Source organism: Simochromis diagramma, unplaced genomic scaffold, assembly GCF_900408965.1.
Source record: "Simochromis diagramma unplaced genomic scaffold, fSimDia1.1 OVJJ01000685.1, whole genome shotgun sequence".
NCBI classification, from domain to species: domain Eukaryota; kingdom Metazoa; phylum Chordata; class Actinopteri; order Cichliformes; family Cichlidae; genus Simochromis; species Simochromis diagramma.
The window spans coordinates 4,413,757-4,426,583 of record NW_024387477.1 but is presented as its reverse complement, the minus strand read 5'-3'; the positions used below and the strand labels follow the sequence as shown (position 1 = coordinate 4,426,583).

Here is a 12,827-nt window from a genome sequence, read left to right as displayed (position 1 = left end):
CCAGGCGGGTTTGGCTGTGACTGTAGACTGGGCCTGTGGAGAGATCTTTACGGAGCATGCAGAGCCCATCTGTGGCTGCTCCTCAGTGATGGGAGGCAGCTGGCTGTGTGTGTGTGTGTGTGTGTGTCTGTGTGTGTTGTGTTGTGGCCAGGAAAGGGGCTAGGGGAGAGGAAAGAGCCTTGTGTGTGTTTGGGTCACAGAGCAACCTCAGAATGAGGGCTAAACTCAGGCTGAAACTGACCCAATGTCTCTCAAGCCGAGCCAAATCTCTTCTCTTCTCTTCTCTTCTCTTCTCTTCTCTTCTCTTCTCTTCTCTTCTCTTCTCTTCGCTTCTCTTCAGCCCTCCAGCTGGAAGAGCTCAATCCCCGAGCTGAAGAATGAATAAGTGGAGGCCCAGAGAGCAACAGTCTGGGCCTTCTCTTGCTGTCAGCGATACCGTGGATGACGTTCAATCACGCCGCATACACCCATGCTCGCTTAACTCCCCTGCTCTTAGGGAGGGATGGGCTCAGCTCCGACAGAAACCACAGAGGCCATAAGAAGAAACAGATTATGCTCTTTCTCCTCCCTAATGACTTCTGACACTCCTCTCGCTCAACAGTGCTCTTCAGCTTGTTCGTCTGGAAACAACGTCCACTTCTGTCCTACTTGTGGCAAGGCCATCTGGGCATCATCTTGTTAGCTCATTACAGCCGCTGATGGTGTTATGCTAGCCCTTCATGTGACAGTGATAGAGGGCAAGCATACGGGGCTCGATTTTGAACACGAAGGGTGTGTGCGCTTGCGTTGGAGCTCATCCGTTTGCCACTGTTATGAGCCACGCTGGATGGGATCTGATCTGCTCTGCATGCCAGCCTGTTGACTGAGCTAACTAAAGCTAGTGTCGTGTTTGTGTGTTTCTGTGAGAAAGAGAGAGAAAAAGGAAGCCTGTGTTCACACATACAAAAGCAGTTCTCTGCAGGGTGGAATTCAGGATATTCTGTCTGTCTTTTTTTTTTGCCTCTGACATCGTCATTTATGTCCCTCTAATGGGGACAGCCCGGAGGGAAAATACCAAGCTTTCTACTTTTCAGCAAGTCACTGTTGCCAAGTCTGGCCTACAGTGCAGCTTGGACCGGAGTTTATAGTTTATCCAATATCGCTACCCTCTGGCTAGTTTGTTGTTCTTTTTCTATAATAAGGGTCAAATCCTTCCTGCTTTACTAAACAGTTCTGGGGCCAGATGGACCTTGTTTTTCTTAATTTCAGGATGCTTGTGTTTGCTCATGTGTCTTTATGTGTGTGTGTGGGGCCTGGGTGAGCATTGGAGGCGACTTGTTTACTGTGCTTGACATGTGAGGAAATCTGTGTGTGTACACTGCGGGGCGTGTGTTTATGTGCGTGTGTTTATAGTCAGGCCTCCCTAAGAACATCTGCCCCCGCGACAGCCTGACAGAAGCCAGCTATGTATACAACCGATCGGGGTCGGGCTGCGGGCTACGAGCGCAACCCTGCGACCAGCTCACCTTCTCGAAGCTTCGGACCGGTTTGGGGTCTGGTTTTGTCGTCGTTCACGTGAATTAGTGGCAAAACTCTCTTTGGCCTGAAACGACCATGCTGCGTGCCGCCACATTAAGAGCGAAGCCATTTCAGAACCCACTATTTGAATGTTTTCATTGCGAGGCCGAGCAAGCAGTTGGCTGCACCTAGAGGGAAATGAAAGGCCAAAGCAGTCCCTGGTAGCAGGCAATTATTTAATATTGATTGACTTGAATGAGAACAGGACGCATTTGTACCCTGTGATTACACAAAACATAGACTGCCTCGAGTGAATGAATCTGTTGTAAATCCCTGCCGCCGCACACTATCTTACACAAGCGCTCAACCACAATGCTCTTTGCATAACACGGCTTTGTGTTCTTTGCAGACTTAAGCATAACTGTGTCACACGGGTGCTTTACTGCAGGGAGACTCTAGTATCTGTTTGAGCGGCAAACTTATGGAGTATTGATTGAAATGTTAGGAAATGTCTCACGCCGTATGGAAAGTGTAATCTCTAATAATAGGTGGGGGGGTGGGGGCGGCCATGCTGATTGTGTGGATAATGCAGAGAGAGAAGAAGTAATTGGTGAGGGAACAGATCTCCTGGTGTGATAATTACCACGCTGATATCAGGGGGAATTGAATACCTGTTGTCATTTGTGGAGAGTGTGCATATGTTTGTTATTTTACATGATTTTATGTATTGTAAAGGCTGAAGAGAACGAGAGAGTAATTATGCGCCCAGCTGCAAAATCGAGACATTAAGAGAAGAGCCGGTGCCTGCATCTGGGGCCTGGCACGGAGGAATTAACTGTGTATACGTCGCAGAAATGTAATTGATTTTAATTGATATGTATGGCATGTTCGAGCTGCTGCTCAGGAGGAACAAATCAATTTGACACCATTCTGTTGATATGAGCCGTCTCTGCCCCTTTCTCTCTCAGTTCCTGTGCCTCGGGTCCATTCATTCAGCGGCCAAGGCTGCCTGCCAGCGCAACGCTCGGGGCAGAGGCTCGGGCTGACTGGACGGGGGTGGAGAACATGGCGGTGGTGGGGGGAGATTGAGGCTCTGTAAGGGGTTTTGAGTGGGCCTTAGTGTAGGCGGCGTTTTATATGAAAGTCGGTGAGGGCAGGGTGCTTGAATAGGGGTGGCTGGGAAGTTGGGCTGGGAAGGCCTAGGATGCACCCCACAGTGCTTTTGTGTGCTCTCACATCCGTGTGTGTGTGTGTGCGCATATGGGAAGGTGGGTGGGGGGTGTAGCATATTTGAGATCATGTGCTCATATTCACCAGTGGAATGTAAAAAGAAAAGGGTGGGAGGGTGGGGGGTTCTCCTCTCTTTTTGCTTCGTTGTTTTCTGTTCCCTCTCCACCACAGCGTAGGTATGTTTGCATAAGCTCTTTACAGGATTCAGCATGCTGTGGAGCCATCCAGATGAAACAAAACCAACCTCATTTGGTTGTTTTGAAAATGATTCTCTTTATTTTGCTTGGTTCAGGCAGATCCACCTCGTTTGACATGAAGGGAATAAAGGCTCTCTCACGTTCAGGGTCATTTCCCAGAAACATTATTTGTATCTGCACAGCTCTTCCTCTGTGCGCTCAACCTTCTTTCATCAACAGGTCTTAAAAAGTCTCCAGACAACATGAATGAAAGATGCAATTCACCCCCACCCCACCGCCAACCCCCTTTTTCCCTTTTCGACCTCCTCAAAAGTACAATAATCTTCAGTCACTCGTCTCCTCCTCTTCATTGCGTGGCTGTGTGTAGCACCGGAGTGGTGCTGATTAAGCCAACAGAGAGACAAACAGGAGACAAAGTCCCAGCCCACCAGTTTAGTTTCACATCCTGGACTGGAGCTGGGCCGCAGCTTGCCAAGTGGAGGGCTTTTAAACTGGGCTAAACACTAATTGCTGCCCTATTTCTTTTATGTTGCTTCTTTCCCATCTGCGATGGCGCTTCCAGACCTCCACAGCAGCCAGAGCCTCATTATAGCAGACAGTTAACAAAGGCTGGGAAACAGAAGCGGAGAATTCACTTAGGATAGCTATCTAACTGCCAACTAGGAGGCCTGCTCGGAAAATTGAATCAATGACAGGGGCCGGCTCGCGATGAAATCCTTCAGGGATATTAAGATATTAAGATTTTTTGGAAATCTTAATTATTCATCTAAATTGTTGCGGCTCACTTTGATAACGGAATAAATGGCATGTAAAAGCGAGGAGTCCAGTGTGAGGCTACTCGTTTTAGTTGCTAGCCAGACTTTTAAATGTTTGAATCAGAACATTTGACCAAAAAAACCCAAAAAATTGCCAACAATTTACCTACAAAGAAAACAGAAACTGCAAGCTACTTGTTGAGTGAAACAAACAGCAGTGTAATCATGATGTTTGCCTCCTCTTTCTCCTTTTCCCCCCTGCTCTGTGGTTTCATGCTTGTTTTTCTGTGTGTGTGTGCGTGCGTGTGTGTGTGGGTGTGTGTGTGTGTGTGTGTAGAGAAGCGAGGGGGAGGATGGAGAAAGGGGTGGTGGTGGTGGTGATGAGGGAAAATCGGAATGAGGGAAATGTTGAGGAGGTGAATGAGAGGGAAGGATAAAGCAATGGGGAATGAGATTGTGGAGTAGAAATAGAGGGGGCTGGGGGGGTAGATGGAGGAATAGCGAGAAAGTGGGGAGGGGAGGGGTGGTCAGTAACAAAGCCTAATGTTGCCATGGAAACTTGTTTATGCCTCACTGATGCATCTTGTAGATCCAATTAGAGACTGATTGTGTCTGTGTCTTCATAGACGTACGCACGTGTAACTGGGCACAGCGCACACACACACGCACATGCATGAAAACATATGGATGCATGCATACACACAAGTGCACGAGCACACAAGCGCATGCAAATTGTTGCTGCTGAAAATAGGCAGATTGTCGGGAGACGTAGGACAAAAGGATACCCCGAGTTCCCTCTCTCTTATCGGCCCTTGAATTTGCACAACCCCTCCCCTCAACCTCCACCCCCATGAGCCTCAGACAATGGCGGCCAAATAACGTCTCACCCGCTTCCAAGCGTTGTATAAGCCCCCCCCTCCCCACATACCCACCATCCCACACATGCTTTCATGACATCATATTCAGCCGGGCTGACAGAGAGGATTTCGACCACTTTGCATGTCTCTTATCTTATATCTCATATCTCTTTTGTGAATGAACTCATATGTTTGGTAATGACCCTGTCTGAGATGAATGGCCATGAATGTTAATCCAATCATGTTAATTTTCATGGGGGGGGGGGGGTTTTCTGAAGATTGAAGACTTTTTAAAAGATCATTTCTTACAATGGGTGGGTGTTTGCCAGCGTTTAACATCATCAGAGGAAGAAGATTGGTGATCACGCACCACCACCGCCGTTGCCGCCGCCTCCCCCCAATAAGCTCAACCACACTCGCGCACTTACACTATCAGGCATCAGTTCTCTACTTTCATCCGGGGCTGTCTGAGGAGTCAGTTATTTACTGGTGAAATGATGTGTGTGACGATGAAATGAGGGGCTGTAGATAAGGTGAGATTACACTGTGAAGGGTAAAAAAAAGAGGGAAGAGACTGTGAGAGAGAGGGGGGGACAGAGAGGGGCCCAACCCCTGATGTCTTGTTAAAACACAAGGGATCAGAAAAAACAACAAATGCATCGCGCGTTGCTAAATCCTGCTTAAATCCGCTGGCATGGGCAGATCTAGCAGATAGCCCTGCTGCTGTGCTCGCTGTCTGCGCCCATGACACACGCACGCACACACACAGACACGTACACGTACATAAACACACCCGTGGTCAGTCCGGCTGTCTGGGTTAATGCTTGGCTAACTGGGACAGCACAGTTGAACCATGTTGACATTTTAAGCCTCAAACAAGTCCAGAACAATGATTCAGCCTGTCCAGCCCCCACCCCACATCAGACTGCAACCTCAGCCCATTTTGCTGACCGCACATACACACACACACAGGCAGGCGTGCATAAACATACACACCACTGCCCAAACATACTGCTTAGTACTTGGCGTGTCCCCTCCGCCTCCTCTCTTCACACACACTTACAGACAAACACACACTGGGTCTCCTCCTGTTCCCCACCTTTAGTGAATAAAGGAGAACAAGAGCTGATCTGATTGAGTTGGCAGCAGAGAGCGAGGTGGAGAGGTACAGTAAGGCCAGATGGATTATCTTAATCCTTCAGTAGATGATCACGGCAGAGGGGAAGATGAACTGGGAAGCTGTAAGCTCCCAGCAGACCCCTGGTACAATGTTTTCCTCCAGAGATGCAGGCTACTGAAGTAGATGCCATGTGAATACCACGCCGACAGGCTGGTATTATCCAAAACTCAAAAAATCTGAAATTATGAAGAAGCTTTTTTTCAAAAATGTGATGTAATCCCACCCGTACGGCCATTTCTGTGGCGGCCATTTTGTGTCAGGCCATCTTGTTTCCCTTCTCGCAAACTTTTGGTATGCTTTGATTCATATCCAAGTATGAGAAGGAACTTAAGGGGATTTGTGTGAAACACACTAATGCTGAACAATGTCAAGCTGCTACATGTAGTGTTTTTGCGGGGCTAAATTAACTGCGCTCTGCCTAAAAGGCCATGCCAGACAAATCTAAACCCATAACTCCGACAGCTCAAAGTATTAAGGCTGTATAAACTGTTGCTGAATTATGCGGCTGCTTTTCCAGACTTAGTTTTTTATGTGTTTGTAACAATTTCTTTTCTTTTTCTCGCCCCCTCCCCACTCTCAGGTTTGTGGCTGGAAAAGGCCTGGTGATTTACCCCGACATCGGGGACAAGCTGGATATCATCTGTCCCAAAGCGGACCAAGGGAGAGACTACGAATACTACAAGTTGTATCTGGTGAAGAGGGAGCAGGCGGAGAGCTGCAGTACAGTCCTCGATCCTAACGTCCTGGTCAACTGTAACAAACCCGAGAAGGACATCAAGTTCACCATCAAATTCCAGGAGTTCAGCCCCAACTACATGGGCTTGGAGTTCAAGAGGAACGTCAACTACTACATCACCTGTAAGTTTGTCGTGAAAGATGATTTATTGTTGATATTTAGCTTTTTAACCTTCATTTAACCGCAGAAGCCCGACTGAACGATCTGAGTAATAATCTCTGCTTCACACTCAGTTACACACAGTCACACCTGGGAGTTTCCTAGGAAAACTGCATTTTAATGGCCGCTGCAGCAGCACCACAGCAGCAGCTAGAGAGCAGAGCGGTATTAGGTGTTTAGGATGGAAATGTTCCATATCATTACGGGACCTTAAAGTGGCAACCTTGACTGACTGCTGAATGTTGGGTTTTTTATTTTTTACATTTTTGTGGTGGGAAAAATAGAATTTTCTGCAGTCGTCTAAAGTCACCGAGTAGATTTACTGCTGCTATTTAGTTCTGCGCTCGGGCACTGTTTCGATATTTCACTTAAAGTTTTCAGACTGATTCTACTTTATTCTTTCAAACTGCTGTTTTACAGAGAACAACACCACGGTAAAAGCAGCTATATTGCAGTTCCCACTAGATGCAGCGTTTTAGGTTTAAATATTGCTTTTTTGCTAAAACGTCAGTAATAAAATAAACACTTGTCTGTTTCTGTTTTACTGACCGCCAGCTGTCTTAAAACAGCACAGGAAGCTGTTGACTTATTTATTCTAGCTTTTCCTCGAGCTCATACAGAAGAAAAGGCTTCAAATCTTTTGGAAATCTTTTTAAGCCTGAACATTACCGCCCTTGTTTGGTCTGAGATGACTGTGACAGTTACTTAATACACTGTTTTTAGTTTGTTTAGCTTTGAAGTTTATTATGTTGGACATCAGTCTTTTATAACATGTATGTGTGTATATTTACTTTACATACGTGCATTTGTGTGCATTTTATTATATTTAACCGCTGATGATTGAAGTTAAATAAAGGTTAATTTAACACAACATAAACAATTAGAATGCAATTATATTATAATAATATGAGGTAATATTTCATTCCATTTCCTAAAAAATAAAAATAAAAAAGTACTATATTTTCTTTTTTTTTCTACGTGATGGAAATGCAAAAATACAGTGCATTTGTTGCACTCTTATTTTATCGCTTCCACTAACTCGAGCGTACCTTTTCATCACCAGAGCGAAACGTTTCAGACAGATGGGCGTGCGATAATGCCAAATTTGTCACAGAGAGGCAGCTGAACATATATGGAGACTTCAGTTTGCAAAGATAAATAAATAGTGAACAGTTTGGGCTTAAATGTAGCTTTTCTTTTACGGAAATATGTGTATTTTCTCTGTAATTAGTGCCAAAAGTAAAGTAAAACTGTAAAGCTATTTTTGGGAAATATTCTGGAAAATTATTAAGAAATTACAAACTTGTAGAATTAAAGTTTTTTGCCCTTCCATCTAATGTGTACTTTTACCATATTTTGTTTAGTAATAATGCTTGTGTAGTGTTAAATTTACTTACTAAAAAATTAAAGATTGTAGATTGTGCAAACTTTCCCCTACACATATTTTTTAGACACTGTCAAAATAAATTATTACTGCTTCCTTATTATAGGTGACTATTTTTGCAGTCACGCTGGAACAATAGCAGAGTCTTGCTCTCTGGTTGGCTTTAGGACAGATCTTTAATTTGTAACCTCACTTGTCTGTCTATGAGTAAAGGACTTTTAGTAGAGGGTGTCAAAGGAACTGGGTCTGTCACTGTACTGGGTGGCGGTTGCTGCCTTTCACACAGATTCCTGCTCGTGTAATTTGATGCCGTAGTAATTACCTCAGAGTTAGCAATGGGTGTAAGAGCTGGAAGGAGTTCTCGTGGTTGGACTGCTCCTTTACGTACTATATTTTCCTTTAAGGATTGAGGCTCAGCAGGGGAAAAAACTGATGGGACCTCGTCTATCTCTAAACTTGGCTGTGTAAATCTGCTTCACCCAAGTGTCTGGTTGAGTAATTTAGCACTGAAGTAATGACCAGTGGTTTAACAGGTGGGGTCAGAGGAGCCGGAAAATCCAGAAGCACAGCAGTGTCTGGTTCTTTGGTGGGTTTGAGGTCTTTCTCCTGGAGAATGTAGAAAACCTCAATCCTGTTACTCCGAACCCTGGAAAAAGGTTGACAGGGGGTGATTTAGAAACAAGTCAGACTTTTGGGATCTTGGGCTGAAACGTGCAATTTCAAAATGGACAGGACCATTTTAAACCTGATGGAATAGGAGAAGTTGTCCTGATAATCCTGGAAGATACCAATACCGGTCGGCCGCCTCCTCCTGCTTCTCTCTAAATACATCGAATGCCATGTTTTGGGATTTTAGGATGTCCCTAGGTTCGAGTCATCAGAATTGAAGCTGTTAGTAGTTGTGCATCAAATATAGCTTGCTAAAAATTCAGAGGTTGGACTGTGGAGCATCTAGCCTTGCAACCTCATTTATTATTTGTATTTACCTGAAAAACTCACACCTGAAAAACCAGATATAAAGTGCAGTTTTGACACATTTAAAAGATAAAATCATTACGAATTTAAAGCAACTATTATAGATCCTCTTTTGGTTTCTAGCATTGCCAGCATGAGAAGAGGCTTGACAACATTTTCATCAAAATCCTCCAGTTTAAACTCCCAAAGCCTTCAAAGAGAAACAAAAACAGGGGTTTTATCTCAGGTACTTTACTTCATTGCAAACAGTTTAACATGTAGGGGCGGTTGGTTTGTATATGTCTTATTAACTCACTGTCCTTTTGCCGTCCTTCAACACAAGGATTATCATGTCTTCAACAGCCTTAGTTTCTGGCTGACGTTGGAGGAGTTCTATCACTGGTGCGATCTAAAAAAAACATAAAGCATATGATTCACACTTAAATGCCCTCTGATAAGACTGCAGCAGACATTCATTGTTAGTTTTGGCTTGGTGGTAACAGTAAATCTCACCTGACATCTTTTAACTGTTGATAAGCCAGCCGAGCTGCAGAGGCAGATCGTGCATGAGCGTATCAAAAAAACAACGTTAATTTGTTTTATTCGGGAAAGTCGAAAGACAACATGCATTTTTACTGTATATTATGTTTGTTTAGAACCACTCTTTAATGCTCTGCAGCCTGAAAGTCGACTAGGAGGAACTCTTGAAGCTCTTATCTGAACTGAGCTGTTTCTGTCACAAGCAGGAATCAGCACAGATGTGCATCAGAAGTTGCACCACCACCACGTCTTTACTGATATACACTGAGGTTTCAGAACGTCATCAACTGTCGTCTTTATCGGGGAAGGAGCTAATGATTTCAATCTGCAAAAAGATGAAACACTTGCTGTTTTTGTCTTTTTAATGGGATTCTGCACATGATAACATACTGAGCTAATAAAGGAAAATAAGGCCTTGTTTTGCTTACTTAGGCTCTAATTTTATCTTCTGTTAGTATTTTTTTTTTTTTAAGTTGTCTGACTTTAAAACATTTCTAAAATTAGACGTCGAGTTTTGCTTGATCTTGTCTCAGAAAACAGTCAGTCAAAGTCTTCATTGCATCTGTGATTTATTCTGAAACTATTAGAGATGACTCTGACATTAGAAACACACTGTCTAAACTCATGCAACAAGCTGCCGTATGCCAGAGGATGACTGGCACAATGAGAAATTACTGCAGGAAAACATGGACCCAGTACCAGTCTCCTCTAATGAGGCGTGATACATAACAGTGTTTTATCCAACACATAATTAACTTTTTTTATATTTCCAAATATTCACAAAACACGATTAATCTCCTTATGTTACATTTTTCCCAAATAAGAACATAAGTCTTCCTTGCATGGTTTAACTGTATAAAATGTAACTTTGGGTATAAAACATCTCCAAAGTTCAGATGTGTAGATTTTAGTCTCACAAGTGGCTTCTGTTTTTTTCACACTCTCCACACACACAAATTAAACCGCACATATGTTTCTCTTTTCATGTGTAGCGGTTCAATCGATACTTGCGAACTCCCCCTCACAAACGGGGATGCAGAGAAGCATGAAGCTTGTGATGTTATCAAGGGACGTTTTTAGAGAGGGGTGGGCTGCTGTTGCAACGCATCTCGTGGACTTTTAGAAATATTTCTTTGAGCTTTATTACGCCCACATGTCTTGCAGATAACACCTTGGGCATTTTTTATTTTTATTTTTGGGCGTCTTCCTCAAAGTTTTGCTAACCAGCTGTTCGCAGAGCTTCTCCGCATATTGTCTCCCGATTACTTCATAAATATTTGACCGAACTTTATTAATGGCACATGCATCTCCGTGCATCTCGACTGCGGTTTGAGCGAACATCAGCTTTACTTTAGCTCGAATGAGCTTTTCTGCAACGTTCTCTTGTGTCTCTTGCTCCGTAACAGCATTCCTGCTGATGTGTGTTTTTTTATGTAAGCATTAGGAGCACTTAACACTCTCTCCATAGTGTTTTCTCACAGAAGCAGTTGTAAATCCTTCACGGGGGAGTCTGGTCGTGCAGAATCCAGCCTGATGGTGGATCATTATTAGGCTCATATACTGTAACGTTTTCGTGTCAGCAGTAATCGGATGTAGTATTTGTCTTGGTATTATGGTAATGTTGTTGTCCTTTGCAACAGGAAAAGCTTGTTTTATTTATTCCACCGCAGCCTGTGCATACACCGTGACACACTTCATCTATCATTTAGATAATGGCCATGCGTGGCTGGCGCATATGTGTGTGTGTGTTATGTGTGCATTTCCTTGAGGGAGCAAGAGAAGAGAGAATAAGCACCTGCATTGAACGCACCGCCTGCTTTACCTGTGCAGCAGTGCACTGTGTGTGTGTGTGTGTGTGTGTGTTGAGGCCCCCTTAGGCAAGCTTATCCCTGCCTAGAAGATGTGAGTAGGTTATCCCAGTGACTCTGTGGGAATGTGGTCCGGTCAGCCAGCAGAGCGGTGTAAATCTGCTCTGTGTATAATGACCTGGCTTATCTGCTCTGATTAACGGTCAGGCGGGAAAGACACCATTTGAGATCAGAAGAAGACGCACAGGGGAGTGGACATTCCACTCAATCTACTGGCAGTCTTTTTCTTGTCCACACCCGACCTCCAGTCTGACTCCGTGGCTCTGTTAGCCCCTTTATCATTCGCACACCCCCACTCCCATCCTTTACCTCGTCTCTTTCCGTGGGGCAGAATAAGCAACAAAAGGTTTGGGGTAAAGTAAGCACCAAATGGTGAGCGTGTGTGTGTGTTGACTCTGGTGATCACCACAGGGGATCCCGTCCACTCATCCCAGCCCCGCTCTTACAGGAGTCGTGGTGGGTTTAAAGGTCAAAATTCATGGCCAAGGGGTCACGGAAACACAGCAGGGGGGTCAGTAATGATAACCCTGCACTGATCTTAATCCCAGACCTTCAGTTCCCCCCATGCCAGCTATGTACACACACATAAACACACATACACATTCCCACCCCCCATCCAGGTGTAAAAGCGGACAAACTGGTTATATTTCATTGCGTTGTCTAAACACGTGGATTTCGAACGAGCTGTTTGTGAGCAAAATGACTGCGGCGCGTTTAGGGGTTAGAGGCAGGAGAGAGGTGATTTTAGACAGGAGGCTTTTAAAGGAAAAGGAAATATAATGGGGAAAATGAGCAACAGAGCAGTAAGAGAGAGAGGGAGGACAAGCATACACGCCTGTACAAATATATACACAGGCACTCTTTATATGTCACCTAGCAGGAGCCAAAAAAAAAATAGTCCCTTCATTTTCTCTCCCATTCGCTCCTCATTGAGATAATGTAGCGTGACTGCTTGGTTAGACGTTTGCAGTGGTTAGCCGGGCCGGTAAAGCTCTGCTAGATATAAGGGAAAAAAGGCCACGAGGCAGGAGACGGAGGCAACCTATCGTGGTGCACTTCTCCTCTTCCCGTGTAGCGGGGCAGAGTAAGCCTGATGCCTCCCGACAGCTGTCACTCTCCATCACAGTGTACCATCATGGACACTGACATGCACAGACTTCCCCACCAGAATGCTGCCGCAGTGGTGCACACATTGTCTCACCTCCACAAGATATGCCCCACTGAAAGAGAGAAAGTAGGCAGGAAGGGGGAGAGGGGGGGGAGCAACCGAAAAGGAGGAAAAAAAAAAGCCCAAAAACATTATGTCTGCTCACGGCAAACAGTGAAGCTGATTTTATTTCTTTGACTTTCCACATAAATCTGTCGGAACACCTTCTGATTGTTTGTTCTGGAAACAGAAAGAAACTGTTGTTGTCGTCTGAGAATAAGTCAGTCACGAAAGACCCGTATTTATCTCCCAAAACACTTAAA

General features: G+C 44.6%; 1 protein-coding gene across 1 annotated transcript in view; it reads left to right on the top strand.

The window, feature by feature from the left end:
- LOC120723770 (ephrin-B1-like) overlaps window positions 1–12,625 on the top strand; it is a 31,178-nt gene extending 18,553 nt beyond the window's left edge. The window contains exon 2 of the mRNA XM_040015475.1: window positions 6,297–12,625. Within this exon, the coding sequence (XP_039871409.1) occupies window positions 6,297–6,633 (337 nt within the window). The 3' untranslated portion in view covers window positions 6,634–12,625. The remainder of the gene's footprint in view (window positions 1–6,296) is intronic.
- The last annotated feature ends 202 nt before the right edge of the window (window positions 12,626–12,827 follow it).